Source organism: Festucalex cinctus, chromosome 3 (genome assembly GCF_051991245.1).
Source record: "Festucalex cinctus isolate MCC-2025b chromosome 3, RoL_Fcin_1.0, whole genome shotgun sequence".
Classification (NCBI taxonomy): domain Eukaryota; kingdom Metazoa; phylum Chordata; class Actinopteri; order Syngnathiformes; family Syngnathidae; genus Festucalex; species Festucalex cinctus.
The window spans coordinates 30,764,877-30,787,538 of NC_135413.1; the positions used below are offsets into that span (position 1 = coordinate 30,764,877).

Consider the following 22,662-nt stretch of genomic DNA (forward strand, 5'->3'; position numbering starts at 1 on the left):
TAAAACGTCACCAAGAATAAGCCCCCCAAAAAGGTTTAATTAAAACTAATTTCATCCGCTACATTTGTTAAGTAAGTTTGTCATGGGAGGAAAGGGGGGAAAAAAACATTTTAGAAGGTGCTCAAGAGCAATTTGGTATTGCTTTGCTTTTATGAATGAATGCTGAGGGGGGTGGCGACTCTGGTTGCAGTTCCTGTGTCGACCACCAGGGTGTAGAGTAGCGCGCAGGAAGCGGCTGACTAGCTGCCCTCGTTGCAGGCAGCATAAAGGAGACGTTCAAGTCTCTCCGGAAAAAAAAAATCTCCATGGCTGGAAGAAGTCGACAGTGATCCGCACGGCTAGGCTAGGCTAAAAGCTAGGCTAAGGCTGGGCTGGGCTGAGCTGGAGTTGGCGGAGGGGACGGTTCCGAGGGCGGCCGAACCTCCATAAGCGGGCCTTGTTTTCGTTTATTTATTTATTTGTGTGTGTGTGTGAGCTTGCTGAAAACTCACACAAGCGCCGCTTTGTCGTGTCGTCTTTTAACAGTTTTTAGATGGGACATTCGAGTTAATTAGGCTTGGGGAAAAAAAGAAGAAAAGCAGGACCGAACAGTCAACGACCCCCAGAAGCCTGCTTCTTCTTCTTCTTCTTCTTCTTCTTCTTCTTCTTCTTCTTCTTCTTCCTCCTCTTCCTCCTGTGTGGCAGTGACCGAACTGGTACCATGGCAGCTACTTTGTCGGCCGAGGAAGAACAGGTAAGGCCTTTTTTTGTGTACGTGTTCAAATTAATTCGAGGGAAATGGCACCGCGTTACTGCTCGAATGCGGGCTAAAAAAAAAACAAACATGTTGCCCGAAAGCCGAGCGGAACTGCTGTTATCGATTTGAGGCGCATTGTTGCATCACCGACACTTCCCATGTGTGTTTGAGTCGTAACCCTCCTCGTCCCCCCCCCCCCCCCTCGTTTTTCTTTTCCCCCCTTTTTTGTGCGGTCTTTAAATGCATCATTATTGCGTTGCACTAACTCAGTGGTGTGCAAACTATAAACCCGCGATAATTTGCCGGACGCCATCAATTTTTCTGTGTCAATTTTTGGGGTATTTTCTGTGCAAAATACTGTTTTATTAATTTTTTTTATGTGTATATACTTTTGGTGACATTTTCGGATGGTGGTGTGCAACTAGATTTTTCTATGTGCCTTATAATACATCCATTCATCTTCTTAATAGTCCTCACAAGGGTCGCCTGGGTGCTGGAGCCTATCCCAGCTGGCTTCGGGCAGTAGGAGGGGTACACCCTGACCTGGTTGCCAGCCAATCGCAGGGCACACAAAGACGAACGACCACTCGCGCTCACAATCACACCTAGGGACAATTCAGTGTTCAATGAACCTGCCAAGCATGTCTTTGGAATGCGGGAGGAGACCGAAGTACCCGGAGAAGACCCACGCAGGCACGTTGCGTCGTAGTTTGGTGCTAGCCACCGTGCTCGTCTTTCACTCCTCACTGTCTTCCGCCTGCTTTAGAATCATTGCCGGCAGCCGAAAGAATGATCTCATCGTACTTTGAGCCATTAGAGCATCCGTCGGCCGCGCACAAGATGAACCATAGCATTGGTCGCTGATTTATCAACCGTTTGACCTATTATTGTAGCTCACACCGATTTGTTTTCGAATTCACTCGCATTGACGCTCTGCCCTCCACCACAAGGGGCGCACTTCAACGTGACGTCACACTAGAAGGGTCTATTGTGAAATCAATATCAGGTTAGCTCAAGGTTATCATACGGTCACAATCTGATGCCCAACCCTTGCCTACTTGCAATCTTTTGTAACATTCCGAACAGTTTTAATTACCTTTTTAAAAATAGGAAAATAAACAAAACCGTTGCTAAGCACTTTTGGCTTCCTCCTCCCTCATTCCAAAAGACATGCTTCTTAGGTTAATTGTCCAATTAATTGTCTGTAGGTGCGATAATGAGCGGAAAGGTTTCCGCCTATACGTGCCGTACGATTGGCTGCCGGCCAGTCGTGGGTGTGTCGACCGCCTCACCCAAAGCACACCTGGGAAGTTCCGATTAAAGGATGGATGGATGCACAGAAAAGTTAAGTAAATACTAATTCTGTCTAAAAGTTTAGAAACAGTTTTTCAATCAAGATGAGGCCCGACATTATATTTCCATAGCATCGCAGGATTTAGCCGAGACCGCTCACGAGTTTGCATGTTTTTTTGTTGTTGTTTTTTTGCTTCTGCCTGGGGATTCCTCTCCTCACCCTCCTCATCATCGTTTCTCCAGTAGAAGGCCTAATCTGGCTACATCATTTCCTGTAACGGGCACCCTCATTACAGCCTCTTTTTTTTTTTTTTTCTTTTTTTTTTTTTTAATGTGGGGGGTGCTGCATGTGTGTCTCACGGGAACACATGCATACACGTCGTGGAACTTCATTCAGGCAGCTGTTAAAAGCATTTCCTTCCACGGGACTCTGTGTTGAGGGGCGGGGCTTAGTTTTTTTAGAGCGCACGTGTGTGTCTATCATGTGCTCTATGTGCGTGTGTTTGTTGCGTGTTCTCCCAGGAAGCGGAGAAAGTGGGAAGAGCGCGTCTAGAGTGCTGTTATCGACTTCCTGTTTTTGGGGCATCGACCCGCCTCGTCCCAAATGCGAGCCAGCCTCGGCCGCTGTTTGACTATTTGGCAGCCGAGTCAGCAAACACAGCGTAGGAAAGTGATTTTTTTAAATTTATTTTTATTTTTTTTTATTATGGTCCTGTTCATGCCTGCGGGGGGTGAAAGCCTGCTCATGACGCTGCCTCGTTTTCCCATCATGCCTCGGGTGCAGTTCATGCACACAACTTTAAATTAATTTATTAGTCATTTCGGTTATAATAAAAGAGTGAAATGAGTAGTATAGTCTACTTCACAGTTGTGAGGTTTCAGGTTCGAGTCTTGGAATTTGCATTTGTCTCCCTGTCCTTGTGTGTGGGTGTTCTCAGGGAACATTCATTAATTTTCTCAACATCCTAAAAAAAAAACAAAAAAACATCCATGTTAATTGAACTCTCTTAAATTGTTTGTCCATCCAATATAAAAGGTGGCATTATTTATCCACGTGGAAGCTTGTCAAGTAGGATAATTTCAAGATGGCATTAAGTGACAATTAGATGACGTCCATGTACATTATGGTGTGAAGTCTAAAATAGTTGCTTTCAGTTATAATAGACCGATATTGTTTTCTCAGGACAAATTGGTAGGAGACAAGGAGGCCGATAACTGATATTTGGAGCCGATATTCACTTTCACTAAAAGGGAAAATATTTGATTAAAAAAAAAAAAAAAAATACAAACTCCAGCACTTAAATGTATCAAAAATGTTTGTTTATTGAAAACATTTTCAGAATGTTACGTTTTCCTTTTTTTTTTTTATTTTTTTTTTTTATCTCAGACAATCGACATCTTTCGAACAAAATGTTCAGAGGGCTCTAAGGCTGATCGACATTATCAGCAAGTTGAATGAAAACTTAAGTAAATAGCGCTCTATTAATTTCTACAGTGTTTTTACAAAATTCCAAAATACACGAAATGTTCAGTTTTCACCTACGTTAGTTTTAATTTGACATTTAGCAAAAGGTGCAAAGTTCCCAGGGTCAGCAGCATCTAATCCAGGGCTGGACTGGCCATCTGGCATACAGGGCAGATGCCCGGTGGGCCGACGTCTTTTGGGCCCAATATGGTGCTATTTAACTCATTCACTCCCAGCCATTTTCACTGAAGCAACCCACTTCGCTCCTGGCTTTTTTTTTTTTTTTACTGGATTTTGACGGATTTTGTAAGACTCGCAAAATATTATGTTCTATTGCTATAAAAACATTGAGTCTCTTCTTTCATCAGGGAAAACAAAAGTATATTTCTGTTTCCGTTTTTCAGCAATTATCATTAGAATATAACTAAATTTCATCATTATTCAAAAATCTGTTTAAAACAGTGGGGAATAGAGCCTTTTGCAACATGGCCCTGGTTGATCTCTTATACTCTGCTGGTTTTTGTAATAACTACCAACGCTTCAAGCATTCTCTGTATGCTGTAGCATAATAATAATAAAAAAAATAAATGATAATGGACCCTTTCTTTTGCCTGTAACATGGAACGCAGCATCCTGTAATTGATTAATTGGTTGACGCCAGCGTCCGATGTGACGTATGAGATATTTGTCGGACAACAATGTAGGTGAGGCAACAGGGCGGAAGAAATAAGTTGGGTTAAACGTCACGCAACCATGTCCTGACACTGCGAACAGGTTACAGGTAAGATATTAACGCAAAAGGCGTTATGATTCACCGTGTTGCAATCAGGAGCAACACAAGTTTACGTCTGACTTATTCACACTAAAATTTACGTGTGAGGGTTGGGTGTTCAATTTGACAACCCTGTCCAGCATTGCGGAATACCCAAAACAGAAAATTGCCAAATAGTTGTCAGCCCCCATTTGTTGTTATCTGCTCTCCTGACGCATGTGTCGACACGTCATCCCGCTATCAAATAATGAGATGACGTCAGTGGCAGGGAGAAGTTGGTGTCAGGCGTCGCTTACTCCCTGAATGATCACCAAACCTCTTAAAAACCAAAACGTGAACCGTGTCCACTTCTCGATTAGCCCTGAACGGCGGAACGTTGAGGGGAAACATCTGCCGCAATCAGGTAAATATTTACGCATCCTCAAGGAAACAAATAAGTGACTCCTCTGCTGTTAGCGCGCCAACGCCGCACCAGAGCGGATCTGCGGATTTGATCCCACCGGCCCCCCCCTCCTCCCGGTGAAAGCAAACATGAGCGTCTCCTCCAGGAAGTCGGGGTCACAGCCTGTGGGCGAGTAGCGGAGCCAACCTCAGAGTCATGGACGCATACCTGACAGGAAGTTGTCTTTGGAGCACGGATTTATGAGGCTGAACTTGACTTTAAGCCTATTGATAATGTTGTTATACTCCTCGAGTGGATATGAAATGACAACGTAAGCTTCCTGCTTTAGTGGACGCTTGGACAGATTTTTAGCATCAAGAATGTAAAACCCGGCTGGAACTCGGCCCTGTGACCGAACGGAGCTAGAGAGAAAAACAATCGTATGAGATTTCACGGAGGTCGTACCGGTTTAAGAAGTAAATGAGATGACAAATTTGGCGAGCTAGCTAGCACATATTGGGGTATATTCACAAAAAATCCGGTAATAGCGCAAAATATTGCACCACAACTGCACCCGCAGTCTGCGCCCCGTTATTCACTAAGGATATTGCTCTAATCATATACCGGCGCAAACACGCTCACAAAACTGACAGCTTGGAGCAAGTTTGCGCCTGATTTACCACACATGGCAATGGATTTGCGCCAAGAACATGGTTGTTATAGTAACAGTTGTGAGAAAGATGACATTAACAGAAAGCGAGGTTGGACCGAGAGTACCGTATTTTTCGGATTATACGTCGCTCCGGATTATAAATCGAACCACCCAAAAAAATGCATAATTAAGAAGGAAAAAACATATATAAGTCGCACTGGAGTATAAGTCGCATTTTGGGGGGAAATTTATTTGGTAAAATCCAACACCAAAAACATACGTCATCTTGAAAGGCAATTTAAAATAAAAATCAAATAGAGAACAACAGGCTGAATAAGCGTACGGTATGCTAACGTTACATGACTGACATGCCTGGTAATGTCAGTAACGACGTAACATATCAAGAGTTTGTAGCGAGCAGTGACGGGAGTCGGATGCGGAGTGTTGAAGGGCGGAGCCAAAGGCTGGCGTTTTATTGACATTAGCTTCTGAGGTCTTAACAGCAACTCCCCACTCAGCTAGAAGCTAACAGGCTAACTCCCCTTTTACACAGAACAAAACCTTCCCATCCGGAACTCTCCCTTCGTCCCAACGTTCCGTGAGTGAATTATTTCCCATCACTACAAGTTATTCATATAACTCTAGCAAAAAGAACATGCTAACGAGTTCACCAAACTATCAGTTTCACTCCAAATCACTAAATCCAATGAAATCTATAAACTTGAGTTGAGTATATCAATGAGTCTCATTTGCATCGGGGTGGGCATGTTTTTGCGTCAAATGTATGCAAATTACCTAATTTACATACGCGCAAATAACACCGGCGCACCGTGGCGCAATCTGGTTGGCAGCGCACTTAAGTGACGGATTTCCCCGTCTGCGCGTTTAGTGAATTAGGCGCCGGTTAGCGCCGTGCAAAGGCGACGCAAACCAAGAGTGAATATGCCCCATTGTGTGGTCACTTTGAGTTAAGTTTGCAGTACGAAATATTATATGTATCAATGGGAACCGTTATTCACGAACCGCACATTTTATCTATGACAAATGTGCAAAACTCGCAAATCAAATCATCTGGATGTAACGGAACATAAGAGAACAATAGCTTTTTAATAATCCAGAAGACAAAATTGGATTTTCAAAATGACAATTAATCAAATGAATTCCATTTATTGCCCGGTGCTAGTGCAAGCTGTACTCATCATCAACGGGGACGGGTTTTGAACTACAGAGACCGGGCTTGTCAATAAAATCGATTAAGCAGCACTACGAAAGGCGCACAATGCAACTAGTTTGCTAACCTAGTATTTCCTGTTTTTCAATTGTTTTGTTTTCTTAATGTATGACCTTGAAATGCTTCTTGAAATGCACACTTAGACCAAACCTTGTTTGACATGGTGGTTGATTTCATTTTATACTTTGTACATTTCCCAGCATGGTCCATAAAGTGTTTTAATGGCGACAGTTTGTAAGTTGGAGCTTAGGTATACATATAATAGCGCCTCCGGTGGATCAAAGAGTCAGGTGCGCTGCTAACCTCATGTGGTGCATGTTAAGGCCTGAGAACACAGAACAAGCTTTATGTCTCGTCGTTTTTCCTCGAGAGAGAGAGAGAGAGAGAGAGAGAGAGAGAGAGAGAGATAAAGTGGCATCCTGTCTTCAGGCCCCGCCGCCCCTCACTGAGCGTTTTGTACTCCTAAAGAAAATCCCATAAGTGGACTTCCTGAACCTCCCCCCCCTCCTAACCCGCCCTGTTGTGGGATGCCGAGATGGCGAAGACGAGGAGTGGAGGAGCACAGGAAACCAGACCCCCACCCCCCCGCTCACACACCTCCATTGAGACTGCTCGCTAAATATTTGACTCGTTGTTTAGAGGAAACCTTTTCAATCGATCGGAGTTACTTTGTCGTGGCAAACTATCTACATTTATGCATCTCTTAGACAATTTTAGTGGGAAACAGCAATCACTCGCCATTTAAATTGTGAGTAGCTTTTTTTTTTTTTTTTTTTAAATAAAAAAATAAAATAAAATAAATAAATAAATTGTGAGTAGCTAAAAATAGCGGGTAATTGACAACACTCCCACCAACAATTTTTTTTTTTAGCACTCAGATGGAGTTTTGTTTTGTTTTTTCTTATAAACCACCAAGGGGCCTCTATTTTTTGCTCCCTTGAGTTTCTTTTTGTGGTTGCTGCCAGATTCCACAAGAAGCTTATGAGCATCTCCCGGTACAGCTGGCGTAAGCTCATTTATAAGCTGGAGCAGCACACTTTGGTGTCTGATGATGATGATGATGATGATGATGGTGGGGGAGGGAGCAAATCGCTCCTAAAGGGTTGTGAAACGAAACAATACGGTTTGTGTCAAATTCTCGTTCACTTTATGTTTGCCAACAGTTTATGCTAGTTTGTTATCTCGGCTAGTTTGGTAGCTGAGCCTCAATTCAACAATTCTGTTCTGACCATTTTTACAGGTTCTTGTTTGACTTTTCGCGACGTCTCTTTCAGGCCATCAGGCAGTTCCTGGAGGAAATCACCAAGTGGACCAGTCAGCATGGCGTCTCGCCGCTTTCCAGGGAACTGGCCGTCAAGTTCCTCATGGCGCGCAAGTTCGACGTGCTGCGAGCCATCGAGCTGTTTCACAGTTACAGGGTGGGTAGGCGAGGTTCCCGTTTTTTTGTTTGTTTGTTTTGTGTTTGTGTGTGTGTGGCCGCGTCTTTTGCGCTTGATCCAACTGACGATGTATACGCCGCCTGCCGGTCTCTCCAGGAAACGCGCCTCAAAGAAGGAATCGTCCGACTTCAGCCTCAGGAAGAACCGCTGCGGTCCGAGTTGCTCAGCGGAAAGTTCACAGTGCTGGTAAGTTCACGTGCACGTTGACATGGGACAAGATTTCAACTTGGTCACGAACCAAAATGGCTAGTGTGGAGAATTTAGCAAATTCCCAGCACAATATTAAAGAGATGTGTCACTTATTTAGCAGTTAAAAAGTTATTTAGTCTATAATTAACTTGATATTTAAAATGATTTTCCACATACAATGAATACCTTTTTAAAAAGGCATTTTGCCACTTGTTGTCGTCTGAAAATTACATCACATTCTCAGGTCATGTGACATTCCCAAGCTGAGCTGTGATTGGTCGTTACCTGAGCCCATGTGATGTCATTTTCAGTGGACAGCAAGTTGCAAAATGTGTTTTTCAAAGGTACTAATTGTAGATGAAAAATAATGAAAATATCAAATTAACTATAGACAAAATATTATTTTTTTCAAAAAGTATCCCTTTAATGAACTTGCGTTTTAGCTCCCCCACAATATGGTCATATTTTTTAGTGTTTAATAAAACTCTTGCCTAAGGTCACTAGGATTAACCGGCGCCTCAAAATTAGAAAGTTGCTCCACAGATTAAACAATTAATTGGCAAAACTGAACTGGTCCTCAAAGTTAAAAAAAAAATATTTATTTTACGCCTTTTTTTTTTTTTTTTATAAATGTTTTATTTATTGTTAATTTTATTTGTTAGCCAATGCTGCGTTCGGCTCTATCACCTGAAATTCTCTACTGGCATTAATGAACTTTATTAAGCAGACTCATGGAAAATTAATTAAAAACAATAGTTACCTTTCATTAATATAATGTGCTCACATTAATATTGCAGTGAACACCTGTCTCATGGTACATTATTGACACACCACAAGACGTCACAAAATGGCTCCAAAGCCATGGCTAATAGGAAATTAGTTAATTGGTGAGGGCCTTACTCGTGGTTTTTCACTGCTCGTGTGCATTTGCACAGATTTGCACAAGTCGGCCTCCACCCCCACCTGCACTTGAGTACAGCAATGCCCTTAGGCGCAACTTGTGGAAACACGCTATTTATATTTAATTAGTACTCCACTTGGGCAAACTTGAGATACGAATGTACAACAAGCAGGAGCGTGTTCTAATTCGGAATAAAATGTTTCCAAGTGGAGTGTTAAGATATATTTAGCCTTTTGTAATACAAATCTCCCTCGGCCGTCAAAAGATTCCCGCTTCCCTTCCCGCTGATGCGGCCGATTGACGTGAATGCTGCGCACGTTGTTCATATCCTGTCTGCAGTATTTTTAGCCGTATTCCTGTATTGGGTGCTGTTAAATTGTCTTCCTCGCCAGCGTCATTTACTGAATCCAGTGTTGCTCCTCCTGCCACGGAACACCAAAAAAAAAAAAAAAAAAAAAAAAAATTGAGTTGGTAAATTTGAGTGCCCCCATGTGGTCAATTCTTGAATTGCCGCATTCGGATAAATACAGGACTGTCTCAGAAAATTAGAATATTGTGATAAAGTCCTTTATTTTCTGTAATGCAATTAAATAAACAAAAATGCTATACATTCTGGATTCATTACAAATCAACTGAAATATTGCAAGCCTTTTTATTGTTTTAACATGGCTGATTATGGCATTTTTTTTTAAACTTGATATTTGAGTTTGTTTTTTTGTTTTTTTAAAGCTGTAAGCCATAATCAGCCGTAATATTTCAATTGATTTGTAATGAATGCAGAATGTATGACATTTTTGTTTTTTTAATTGCATTACAGAAAATAAAGAACTTTTATCACAATATTCTAATTTTCTGAGACAGTCCTGAATAAGGGAAATGATCCTGTTTTGGGAAGATGGATGAAGATAATCCTGGAAATGTGATCCCAAAAATTTTTTTTTTTGCATTTTTGTGCGCTCTGCAGAGCGCACGGGATCCGTCGGGAGCCTCCATCGCCTTGTACACTGCCAAACTTCATCACCCGAACAAGACGGGCAACCACGTCGTTCTGCAGGCACTCTTCTACCTCCTGGATCGCGCCGTGGAGAGGTGAGCATCCCGACTGGCGCAGCAGCAGGCCCTGCAGTTTGGGTTCCTGGGACTTTCGTGTCATCTTAACCTACTTAAGCCACCTCTGTTCCATCACAATGCTAGAAACGATCCATGTTATAAAGCAGAGGTGTCCAAACTTTTTCATTTGAGGGCCACATAGAGAAAATCAGAAGGACGCAAGGGCCACATAATGTTTTGAAGAGAAATTGTGTTTAGTCCTAAAAATTGTACAAATAATTTGTTTGTGCTTTTGCATATTTAGAAAAATGCTTCAATATATAAACCAATTTATTTGTAACATGGCAGTAGGGTTATAATTGTTTTGGAATTTTTCATTTTAGTTTTTATTTTGTTTTGTGTTTTGTTTTTTAGATTTAGTTAGTTTTAATTAGTTTTCAGGGTGGTTGTTAGTTTTTTTTTTTTTTATTAGTTTTAGTTCTTTAATAAATGCTTAGTTTTAGTTTAGTTAGTTACAGTACTAGTTTTTTTTAATTTTTTTTTTATGTGTATTACTTGTGCGCAATATTTAAAAAAACACCATGGGCTCAACGTCTTTATTCCGGTTTATATCAAAATTAATGTACTAAAAATCACATTTAAAATAATCCCCAAAGGCTCATATATTAAATTAATTACCAAAGACTAAAACGAAGGACATTTTTCCTATAATTTTAGTTAGTTTTATTTGTTAGTTTTGTAAACATAAAATGTAGTTTCAGTTAGTTTTCTTTTTTTAAAAAGCATCTTCGTTTTTATTTTATTTTGTTAATGAAATTGTTGTTTAGAATTTAATTTTTTTTCCCGTTAGTTTTAGATAACTAAAATAAACTTTAATAGCACCTGTATTTTTTGACACACTCCATTCTTTCTTTGACCATTTCCAAACATTTTTGTTTTTATTTTATTTGAACTGAGTCAAATGCCATTTTTTTTAGCATATGTCGCGGGCCACTAAAAAATGGACGGCGGGCCGCAAATGGCCCCCGGGCCGTCGTTTGGACAACCCCGTTATAAACCAAACCACAACATCCGGCTGTGCTTGAAAGTTGACATATCTGTACTTGTGGTATGTTAATGAGCGCACTGTATGGTGAGAAAAAGTCTTTATAAAATCCAAAATACTGTGGCAATTGTTTTTTTTTTTTTTTTTTTTTTTTTTTTTCAAAGGTTGAAGTTGACATGAGTAGAGATGTGCTTGTGTAATTTTGGTGACTATTCATAGCACTTTTGTGTCATTAAAGTAGCACTAAGGAGCTTTTCAACCTTAAGAAAATATTTTCAGATCTCTTCTGATGAAACATCGACTTAAAACTAATTGAATGATATTTTTTTGCCATGGCCTGAGGGGGGTCTGTATGAATTTTTACTGACACTAAGCAACTTTGAGGAGGATGGAAGGAACGCTGCCACACAAAAAAAAAATACAAATGTGCTGAATGCTTTATGGCACATGTCACTTCCCCCTTAATATAATCATAACAAGCCAATTAAATAGTTTTTCCATTCCTACATATGCTTTGTTGTTTGAAGCTTTTATAGATGACAGAGGAGACATTCAGTCCATAAAAGCACCATAAAAAGGCTGAAATCTGATTGGACAAAAAAAATAAAATAATAAATCATATGCACATACTGTACTGGAAGCAGTGAGACCAAAAGAAATGCTATGAAATGACGAGAATAAATTGATTGTTGAAAGAAAAAATTGCACTTTGTTATCAACAGAAGTCAGCTCTTATGGTATTGTTTAAGACGTTGTTCAGGTAGTTTGGTGTATTAGTCCTTGTCAACGTGTTTTTGTTTGTCTTTTACAGCTTTGAGACCCAGCGGAATGGCTTAGTGTTCATATACGACATGGCCGGTTCCAATTACACAAACTTCGAGCTGGACCTGAGCAAGAAGATCCTTAACCTACTGAAGGTTCACTTTTTTTTGTTGTTTTGTTTTGTTTTTCTTTTTGTTCCCTTATAGATTTCCACCGCACGTACTTTTCCATGCTAACCTATTAGCCGTCTATCTCACTATTAGGGGGCGTTCCCCGCCAGGTTGAAGAAGGTGTTGATTGTTGGCGCCCCAGTGTGGTTTCGGGTGCCCTACAACCTGCTCAGTCTGCTGCTGAAGGAGAAACTTCGGGAGCGGGTATGTGACTGCCGGGAAAAAAAATTTTTGTAGACCGCTTCGTTACATCTATCGGACTACAATTGTTCCTTGACACAAAATAAAGCTGGAAACAGCTGCTCTAAAGAACTTATTGGTCTAATCAAAAGTAGATGGTGACAAAAGGAAGCCACCATTTGAGGAAACACGGCACCAACATGTAAAAAATAATAATAATTAAAAAAAAATTGTGCTTTTGTACATTACAGTAATGCATGTAAACAATCTAAAATCTCTAATAAGACTTAATATTGAGGCACATTGAGTTCCTCCACATATTGACTCGGTTCACAAGCATATTACGTGCTTTATCTGACCATTAGCGTGGATTTTAAACATAGAAGGGCCAAAACATGCCTTGTGAAAATTAAACTGCACTAAAAAAAACGAGCCACCAGAGGTTGCTAGAACTGCACAAATGGAAATCAACCTGACTTTATTTGAAGATGTGCTTTAAAAAAAAAAAAAAAATTATATCGTGACATGACGACGACGATATATTGTGGCAGTTTAATATCGCGATATCACCATATTGCCATTATCGTTACATCCTCCTGTCTTCTTCACAGTGAGCACTTTAGTGTTTTTTTCAAACAAATACAAACGTCTTCTTAACAGAGGAACTTTTCTGTGAACAAATTTGTCTTTCTTAAACATTATTGTCATGCAACATGTCAGTTGTTTCATTTTATAAATTGACACCATTTTTTTGTGTAACATTGCAAAAGTAAATATATAAAATTACTTAAATATTAAATCAACAATATTTCTCAGAAATTGTGTGCTTCAAAAAGTCAAAACATAAAATATGTTTTAAAATGTTACAACTGAAGATATAATACACATTTTTCATAGAAACGTATGCAAAACAGTCACTTTCTGGACAGATAAAACACAAGTAAAAGTAAGTTGATGAGTCTTCTTCAGCTGAAAACGTCGGTCCATTTCCCCGACACTCTTATGAGGCGCTCCCCCTAGTGGCCTGCCAAGTAATTGCTCAATAAGTAATGAACAATGGAGCCGTTATAGTGGCTGTATATTAACTACAAATATCGTGATACTTGCGTAGGCGTATCGACAATCTATCGGGAGACAAAGTATCACGATTGATGGCGATATCGATATATCGTCACACTCCTTGTACCAACTTTCATCCTTCTCTGAAGCCTCGACTTAGCGTGACTTGTTCAAACGTACCTCCAGGTCCAGATGGTGAAGATGGCCGATTTGCGCCAGCACCTCCCCAGGGACTGCCTTCCCCAGCACCTGGGCGGCTTGCTTCCCCTGGACGCCTTCAGCTGGAACCAGCAGCTCCTGGCGGGCCAGAACGGCCGCGTGGACCCCGTGGACGAGCTGGTGGGAATCCCCCTGGAGGAAACCTCCGTTCACGTCCCGGGACCCGAAGCCATGCGGCCGCAGGAGCTGCTGACGCACCTCGGCAAGCTTCAGCGCTCCGGCATCCACCTGGAGTACGAGGAGCACCGGAAACAAGCGCCGCCCGGAACTTTCCATTGTGCACAGTGAGCGCGTTCAAATATTGATCAGTCGCGTTATTGTTCGAAGGAAGCCTTGATGGTGATTATTTGTTCTCGTTTACAGAGCGGTCTACAATCTGGAGAGGAATCGATATGGAGACGTTCTGTGTCTTGATCAAACAAGAGTCCGCCTGAAACCCCGAAGGAACGAGGTTTGGCACTCGCCGACGGGCTCAACAGTTGTCTTTTAAAGTGCTTAATTGAGAAAAATGTCCCAACAGAGGTCCGACTACATCAACGCCAGCTTCATGGATGGCTACAAACAGAAGAACGCATATATCGGTACTCAAGGTATGGCGGCAGCAGTTCACTTCGCTCCCTTTTTACTGGATTTTGACTCATTTTGTAAGGCCCACACAATATTGTGTTCTATTGCTATAAAAACGCGGAACCTACCAAAAGAAAGATTAATCTCTTCATCTGGAAAAAAAGCACTTTTCTATCTGTTTCCGTTTCGCAGCAATTAGCATTAGAATCTAGCTAAGTTTCATCATTATTCACAAATCTGTTTAAAACGGTCTGGAAGAGGCTTTTGCCACATGGCCCTGGTTGATCTCTTATACTCTGCTGCCACCTGCTGGCCGTTTCTGTAATAACTACTATTACTTCAAGCCTTCTCTTCAGTTCAGAGGCTGCATCAAAGTCTTCTGTATGCTCTAGCATAAAGAAAAACATATAAATACGTCTTTGGGAGCATGGTAATATTTAAAATAAAACATATTTACACGTTTTGGGGAGCAAATGAGTTAACGTTTCACTCCATCTTAGGTATCACTGCCAATATTGTTATCTTTTTACAAGGGTTGGGCGATTATGGCCAAATTTTTATTTATTTATTTTTTTCTGTTGTTCAGGACGATTACGATTTTAATCTAATAAACCCTACAAACATTTATTTAAAGATTTCATTTATTCAAAAATAATTCCTGTGCAAAATGTTAATACAATAACGTATGCTGATTCTCAATCAGTTTTAACATAAACCTAACTTTCATAGTTTGCGCATAAATGCCACAAATTAGTAGCAGTAAGTAGCTATTGTAAACGATTCACAATAACATTTGGATGTAACAGAACATAAAAACAGCTTTTAATAATCCAGAAGACAAAACTCAACTTCACACTTTAGCTAATTTTGACGATTAATCAAACTAATTTGATTTTTCCAGCCCTACTTTTTACGTATCTACAATTTTGTTATACGTTTTACAGAGTGAGGTCGTTTTCATTGAGTTCATGCAAATATGCCTCCAAATATTTCATATGAATTCATCGTATCCAGTTTTGTTTCGAGTTTGACTTATATAAACCCTGATAAAAACAAATGTTCAAGTAAAATAACGCTCATTACTACTTACATCATGTGTAGCCTAACCGTGCACGTCAGTTGCTATCATAGCTGCAAAACCACGAACTACTTTTATATTAAAAAAAATAATAATACACGTGTACCAATCATTGACCTGTGCACTAATTAATTAGCGTTTAGAAGTCATGTGCTCCATCCAATTGATATTATTGCCTGTGTCACACCTGTAGGTCCGCTGGAAAAGACCTACGGTGACTTTTGGAGAATGGTTTGGGAACAAAATGTGCTTGTTGTCGTCATGACAACCAGGTAATTTTTTTTATTTGAACATTTCTGGGAAGTTTTGGTTGGACCTCTTCTGGGTTGTAAAAGTTGTGGGATGCTACTTAAAATATATGAAGTTGTGCTGGGGGAAAAAAAAAAAAAGTCAACTAAGTCGGCGATATATCGCGATACTACATCGCGCGATTCTCGAATCGATTCAATAAAAATAAAATCTATATATATATATATATATATATATATATTTTTTTTTTTTTTTTTTTTTTTTTTTTTTTTGTGTGTGTGTGTGTGTGAATCGATTTTTAAACTTCCATTTTTAATGGGAAAATATTCAACAAAACGTCTGACTTCGGGTTAGGATTCACACCTTGAGCATGGAAGAATGTTATATGAACGGAACATTAAGCCTTAATATTTTATTTTAATGCTGTTCAAACATGAAACAGATTACAACCTCTATAAGACTGAAATTTCAGATAAATAAATAATACATTTTCATATCAATCTTACACTCTACAAGCTTACTGATTAGTATTTTCTAAATTTGAATGGAAAAAAATCGCAACAATCGACTTATAAATTCGTATCGGGATTAATCGGTATCGAATCGAATCGTGATGCGAATCGAATCGTCAGGTACTAGGCAATTCACACCCCTACTAATTAAAGTGTTTTAGTCATTAATGGTCAAATAAAAAGGCGATTGTAAAGATATTTTGGGGCAACTTGTTACAAAGTGTAGCTTTAAGTGGAAATAGCTACAGCGCTAAAGCTAATCATGATGGCTAACCGTTTAGCATATACTAATAATATGCTTGTCTACTCATGAAATAATGTTGAAGCATCATCTGTGACTTTTAGACACTGTTACATATGTAATGTAGATATAATGATGTATGTGTGAATTAGTTTGTTTTTTTTTTACCTTAAGTGGTAATCGCTAGTATGCTAATCGCGATTGCTAACCGTTTAGCATATGCTAATAATACCTTTGTTTACTCATGAAATAATGTTGAAGCATCATCTGTAAGTGACTTTTAGACACGATTACATATTTAATGTAGATATAATGATGTATGGGTGAATTAAATAGTTGTTTTTTTGTTTTTACCTTAAGTGGTAATCGCTAGCATGCTAATCGTGATTGCTAACCGTTTAGCATATGCTAATAATACCCTTGTTTACTCATGAAATAATGTTGAAGCATCATCTGTAAGTGACTTTTAGACACGATTACATATTTAATGTAGATATAATGTGTGAATTAAATAGTAGTTGTTTATTGTTTACCTTAAATGGTAATTGCTACTATGCTAATCGCGATTGCTAACCGTTTAGCATAGGTCAATAATACCCTTGTTTACTCATGAAATAATGTTGAAGCATCATCTGTGACTTTTAGACACGATTACATATTTAATGTAGATATAATGTGTGAATGAAATAGTAGTTTTTTGTTTACCTTAAGTGGCAATCGTCAGCACGCTAATGCTAATCGCGATTGCAAACAGTTGAGCATAGGCTAATTATGTTGGTGTTTAATAATGCACATATATAGAAGATGTTACGAGTACTTATACCCACTCAAATCAATTCAATTTAGGTCCAACCTTAGTGGATCAACAACAACAACAAAAAATTGGTGAAATAATCGATAGGATAATCGATTTTAAAAAATATTTGATAATGACAGCAATAATAATGACGTTGGTCATGGTTGCAGGACAGAGGAGGGCAGTCGAAGGAAGTGTGGCCAGTACTGGCCTCTGGACCAAGGGGGGCAGGAGGTCTACGGCCACATAGCAGTGGTGAATCAAAGGGTGGACCACCACACCCACTACAACCACACCACCCTCGAGCTGCACAACACCGAGGTAAGGGCCGCAGCACCGTCTTCAACATCTTGAATCGTGCCAACCGACGTTTGCAAACATTTGCCGCCGGTCTGCGAACAGACGTGCGAACAGAGGCAAGTGAGTCATTTCCAGTACCTCAGCTGGCCCGACTACGGCGTCCCCACCTCGGCGGTGACTCTCATCGACTTCCTGGCCGCTGTCAAGAGACAGCAGTGGAACATGATCAACGCTTTGGGACCTCGGTGGACGGGACACCCGCAGGGACCCCCCATGGTGGTTCACTGTAGCGCGGGAATCGGAAGGACGGGTGAGGAAGCTCGGATCGGACGCAGAACGTAACTTACCAAAACAGTAAACGGGGATAGGGACAATAAAAAGATGAAAAGAAAAAAATGCTAGCAAATTTGAAGGGTTTTGTGCTCACGTGAATGAAATAAAACGCTTTGGTGCCATCTTGTGGCATCTATAGTTAATTATCAAGCTTTTTTTCTGGGGTGTCAATTACAGGTTTTTGCTGTTGGTGAATGGTGTAACATTGAACTGTGTTGGCCCATTTTAGAAGTGCAAATTTGAAATGCTATAAGAAGACAAAACATGAACGTAGCCAACCAAAATCTGAAGAATATTTTGGCAGGACCGGCTCGAGGTCAATAAGTGAAAAAGTGGGGTAATCGAAGATGTAAGAGGAGATTGTTTTTCAGAGTAGTACATAATAAAAGATTATTATTTTTTTTTTGGCAAAAAGCTTTTTAAAACTAGCAAATTAGAATTCGTATTTTGATTCTCGCAAGGGTTAAAGAACTAAAAACATCATTAAAAAATATTTATAATCAACAAACTATCGGCCGATTAATCGTTTATCGGAATTTTATTATAAATATCAGAATCGGCTTCTGTAAGGCCCTCGTTATGACGCCACAGAGTTGATGTTATTTGTTACTGGATTGAGTTGACTGCCACTTTAGGCTGCATTCCCACTGATCTGAATATATGACTGGATAGCAGATATGCCAAGAGTTTTGAGGCCGCCATATTGCTCCTCCCAAGAAACGTTTCTCGGCACACGGTCCTATACATTTACAGTATCGAAATTTGAGAACATATGAGACAGTACTTAGTAGGAACAGCATGATTTATGTTTTAAATGTATTAAAGATAAAGAAGAGGACTTCAGACATTTTACAACTTAAATACGTGTATGAATTACATGCTTAATGTTTACAGGGGGAAACTTTATTTTTTTTATTTATTTTTTTTTTTTTTTAAATTAAAGAATTAACTAATTCAACAAAAGATGCCTCTCCCAAATCTAATTTTGGGGTCTAAGGAACTGAGCGATTAACTCATTTGCTCCCAATAACGGATAAATAGTTTTTTTTTTTGTTCTAAGTGTCCCAAAGACGTATTTATACGTTGTTTTTTGGGGGGGGGTTTTTATGCTAGAGCATACAGAAGGCTTTGATGGAGCCTCTCAACTGCAAAGAACGGTTGCAGAAATGGTAGTTATTACACAAATGGCCAGCAGGTGGCAGCAGAGTATAAGAGATCAACCAGAGCCATGTAGAAAAAAAAAAGCTCAATTACTTACAATTTTAAATAGATTTGTGAAAACTGATGAAACTTAGCTCTCTTCTAATGCTAATTGCTGCAAAACGGAAACGGATAGAAACATACTTTTTTTTTTTCCTGATGAAAGAAGAGACTTTAATCTTTCTTTTGGTAGGTTCCATGCTTTTATAGCAATTTAACACAATATTCTGTGGGCCTTGCAAAATCAGTCAAAATCCAGTAAAACAGCCGGGAGCGAACGGGATTGCAAAATGTGAAAATGGCGGCGAGTGAATGAGTTAGAAGAAGGGGGTCTTCAAAGCAACACATACGTCCACTTATTTATTTTTTAACGTGTTTAAAAAATAGTGACCACCCCGGCACAAACCACCCACCCCGCCTCCGGCCTTTTTCTAACTGCGTACGAGCTGTATATGTCTCATCTGAACGTATAGTTTATTTTATCCAGTAGTCTGCTCGCGAGATGGGAGGAGCAAGATGGCCGCCCTGTCACTTCAATGGCTTTCACAGGCGTGTATGGGCTTTAGAGCGCTTGTATCTCAAATTATTGATATTGAAAAATTGCACCTGAAGTGTGCTCAAAGTTCAGACCCAAGATTGGAAACCAGAATCTCACAACTGCCAGAAACGAGTTGACAAATGGCCAACGTTTTTTCTCATTTTGTATTTGCAGGTACCTTCTGTGCCTTGGACATCTGTCTGTCGCAGCTCCAAGACGTGGGCTCGCTCAACGTGTGCCAGACGGTGCGACGCATGAGAACGCAGAGGGCCTTCAGTATCCAGACCCCGGACCAGTACTACTTCTGCTACAACGCCATTTTGGAGCACGCCCAAAGGCAAGGCCTGCTCCCGGCCAATCAGTGAGCTCCGCTTCATTCCGCAACACCCTTCCCGTCGCCCTCCATAATACAAAATTCTGCCGTCGGCCCCAAGACGCACGTCTTGGCAAACAAATGCTGCCCTTTGCTTTCCTGGGACCGTTCGTCAGCATGTGACATTGTGCGTGTGCGTGTGTGTGAAGTCCAGCAAACAGGTGGTGAGCGGTTTTATGGTCTCGATGCATGGCAGCCCAAGCAGTAAATAGGAAGAGAAAAAAAAAGTAAACCTCAGCTGTTTTATTTTTTGCTCATTTCGATAAACGCCACTATTAAATATCATTTTGAACTAACTACACAATCCACCCCCACTTAGCTCCTCCCCTAGTTACAAAGATGTCAGTCTCCGTCGAGATGTATCACTTCAACATACTTCTTTGACAGTGATTACTACTTTCCTATTAAGCTTTGGCAACTTCTTGTAGTCTCTTCGGACATTACAGAAAGAGCACAAAACTATGCAGAGACGCTCGTAGGTCAATTTTCAGAAAATAGGTTTAAAAAAAAAAACGTGACGCACAAATAGTTTTTTTTTTTTTAACTCATTCAAACCCAAAAACGTATAAAAACGTTTTTTATATGTTGTCCTTCATTCCCAAAAACGTATTTACATGTTTTTTTATGCTCGAGCACACAGAAGGCTTCGATACAGCTTCTGACAAGAAGATGACACTTAAAGCAATGGTAGTTACTACAAAAAAGGGCCAGCAGGTGGCAGCAGAGTATGCAATCTTTCAGGGCTTTCAACAGGTTTGTGAATAATAACGAAACGTGGCGATATTCTAATGCTAATTGCTGCAAAACCGAAACAGATACAAATATACTTTTTTTTTTTTTTTTTTTCTGATGAAAGAAGAATCTCTAATCGTTCCATGTTTTTACAGCAATAGAACAGAATATTCTGTGGACCATGTAAAATCAGTCAACATCCACTAAAACAGCTGGGAGCAAAGGGGATCGCGACAGTGACAATTGCTGGGAGTGAATGAGTTAAATACACCCCCAAATGGAGGGTGAAATATTCCTTTAAAATTGATGCACAATTTTTCTAAAGGGGAGTAAACATGGCCGCCAAGTAGCTTTTTTTTTTTTTTTTTTTTTTAAACACGTCCGCAGGTCCAAGTCACTATTGAGCAGTTGTTTTTAGCACAAGTTGGTAGTAGCTGGTACGAGTGAGCGGCCGAAGACCGCGCGTGCTACATGGGCACAATAAAGACAACACTCGACCGCCAATTCACTCCACTCGCACATTTCCATCCAAATCCACACAAAGCGCGGGAGAACATGCAAACTCCACACGGGAAGGTTCAAGGCGGCAATCGAACCCGTGCTCGCTCTCAAAAAGAGATTCCGCAGGAAAAGCTCTGTTCGTTCATCAGATGAGACCTCATGAGTGGTGCAATATTTTCCCCATACACAATTATTAGGACCACACTGAAAAGAAAACAATTAATGTTGTGAGGATTTACACAATCAGAATTTTGGAGCTGAGCAGTGATTAACTCATTTGCTCCCAATGTGTAAATACGTTTTTTTAATGTTGTGTCCCAAAGACGTATTTATACGTCTTTTTTGTTTTGTTTTTTATGCTAGAGCATACAGAAGGCTTTGATGCAGCCCCTCAACTGCAAAGAACGGTTGCAGAAATGGTAGTTATTACACAAACGGCCAGCAGGTGGCAGCAGAGCAAAGGAGATCAACCAGGGCCATCTAGAAAAAAAAGCTCAATTACTTACAATTTAAAAATAATTTGTGAGAACAGATGAAACTTAGCTCTCTTCTAATGCTAATTGCTGCAAAACGTAAACGGATAGAAACATACTTTTTTCCCTGATGAAAGAAGAGACTTTAATCTTTCTTTTTGTAGGTTCCATGCTTTTATAGCAATTGAACACAATATTCTGTGGGCCTTGAAAAATCAGTCAAAATCCAATAAAACAGCCGGGAGCGAACGGGATTGCGAAATGTGAAAATGGCGGCGAGTGAATGAGTTAAAAAAAAAAAAAAAAAAAAACCTCCCACTATTAGAGGGGAATGTGACCAGCCCAGCCCACAAATGGCCAAAATTTGTATACAATTAGTTGACGTCCGTTGAAATGCATTGGGGATCAAATAAAATTAGTTTTTTTGTTCTGTTTTGCAACATCAGTGTGGCCCTAATTCCGTCACGTCCGCACACACGTCATGTCTTAGCACTTTTCACGAAGAGCCCCAATATTGTTGGAAATGTCAGCCGTGATGTTATGTAGAGATAATATAAATATGAACCATTTATTGACCTCAAGGGTCTCCACAATGCACACGTGTGCCTACCTTAAGTCCCAAGTGACGCGTGAGACCTATTTTGAAATGTGTGAGCGTGTGTTCCAGACTGTGGTTGTTAAATGTGTGCTTTCATCATGGCCACATTGTTTTAAAGTATATATGTATGTACAATATCAGAGTATACTGTATTACTGTATGTCGGTCATGCACCATGTCGGGTCAAGAGATGCGTTGTTTTTTTGTTTGTTTTTTAACTACAGAATTCATATTGAATTTACTTGTAGTGAAGCATTTTTTTTGTTTTACATCAGCCATCTTTTTGTTTGTTTTTTCCCCCTTTTAAAGCCAAATTGTGGCCTATTTTTATTTTTCTATGCTATTCAACAGCTGTTTTCATACAGGATATATAGTACAGTTATCTACATTAATTTTATATTGGTTTTGTTATAACCTATTACTGTACTTTATCATTTTTTTTGTGAATACTGAATCAAGCTATACTGTAATAAATACAAACCATGTCAATGTGTTTTGTTTGTTCATTTTTTTTTTAAGTATAACAGCTTTTTTATTCTCAGTTGTGTGCCGTTTTCATTTCAGTTTTGTTCTTTTATTTTATATATATATATATATATATATATATATATATATATATATATATA

General features: G+C 39.7%; 1 protein-coding gene across 2 annotated transcripts; it reads left to right on the forward strand.

Moving 5' to 3' along the window:
• Positions 1–201: 201 nt before the first annotated feature.
• ptpn9a (protein tyrosine phosphatase non-receptor type 9a) lies at positions 202–22,525 on the forward strand. 2 transcript variants are annotated; one of them, XM_077517528.1, is made up of 14 exons: positions 202–612; positions 643–733; positions 7,806–7,949; positions 8,067–8,156; positions 10,025–10,149; positions 11,967–12,072; positions 12,181–12,291; positions 13,513–13,829; positions 13,909–13,996; positions 14,066–14,135; positions 15,384–15,462; positions 17,159–17,309; positions 17,391–17,598; positions 19,534–22,525. In XM_077517528.1, exons 2-14 carry the CDS (start codon positions 701–703, stop codon positions 19,722–19,724), a joined length of 1,713 nt encoding a protein of 570 aa, XP_077373654.1. In that variant the 5' UTR covers positions 202–612; positions 643–700; the 3' UTR covers positions 19,725–22,525. The 2 variants fall into 2 exon arrangements, with proteins under 2 accessions (XP_077373654.1, XP_077373653.1); XM_077517527.1 differs by having other exon boundaries at positions 202–733.
• Positions 22,526–22,662: the final 137 nt, after the last annotated feature.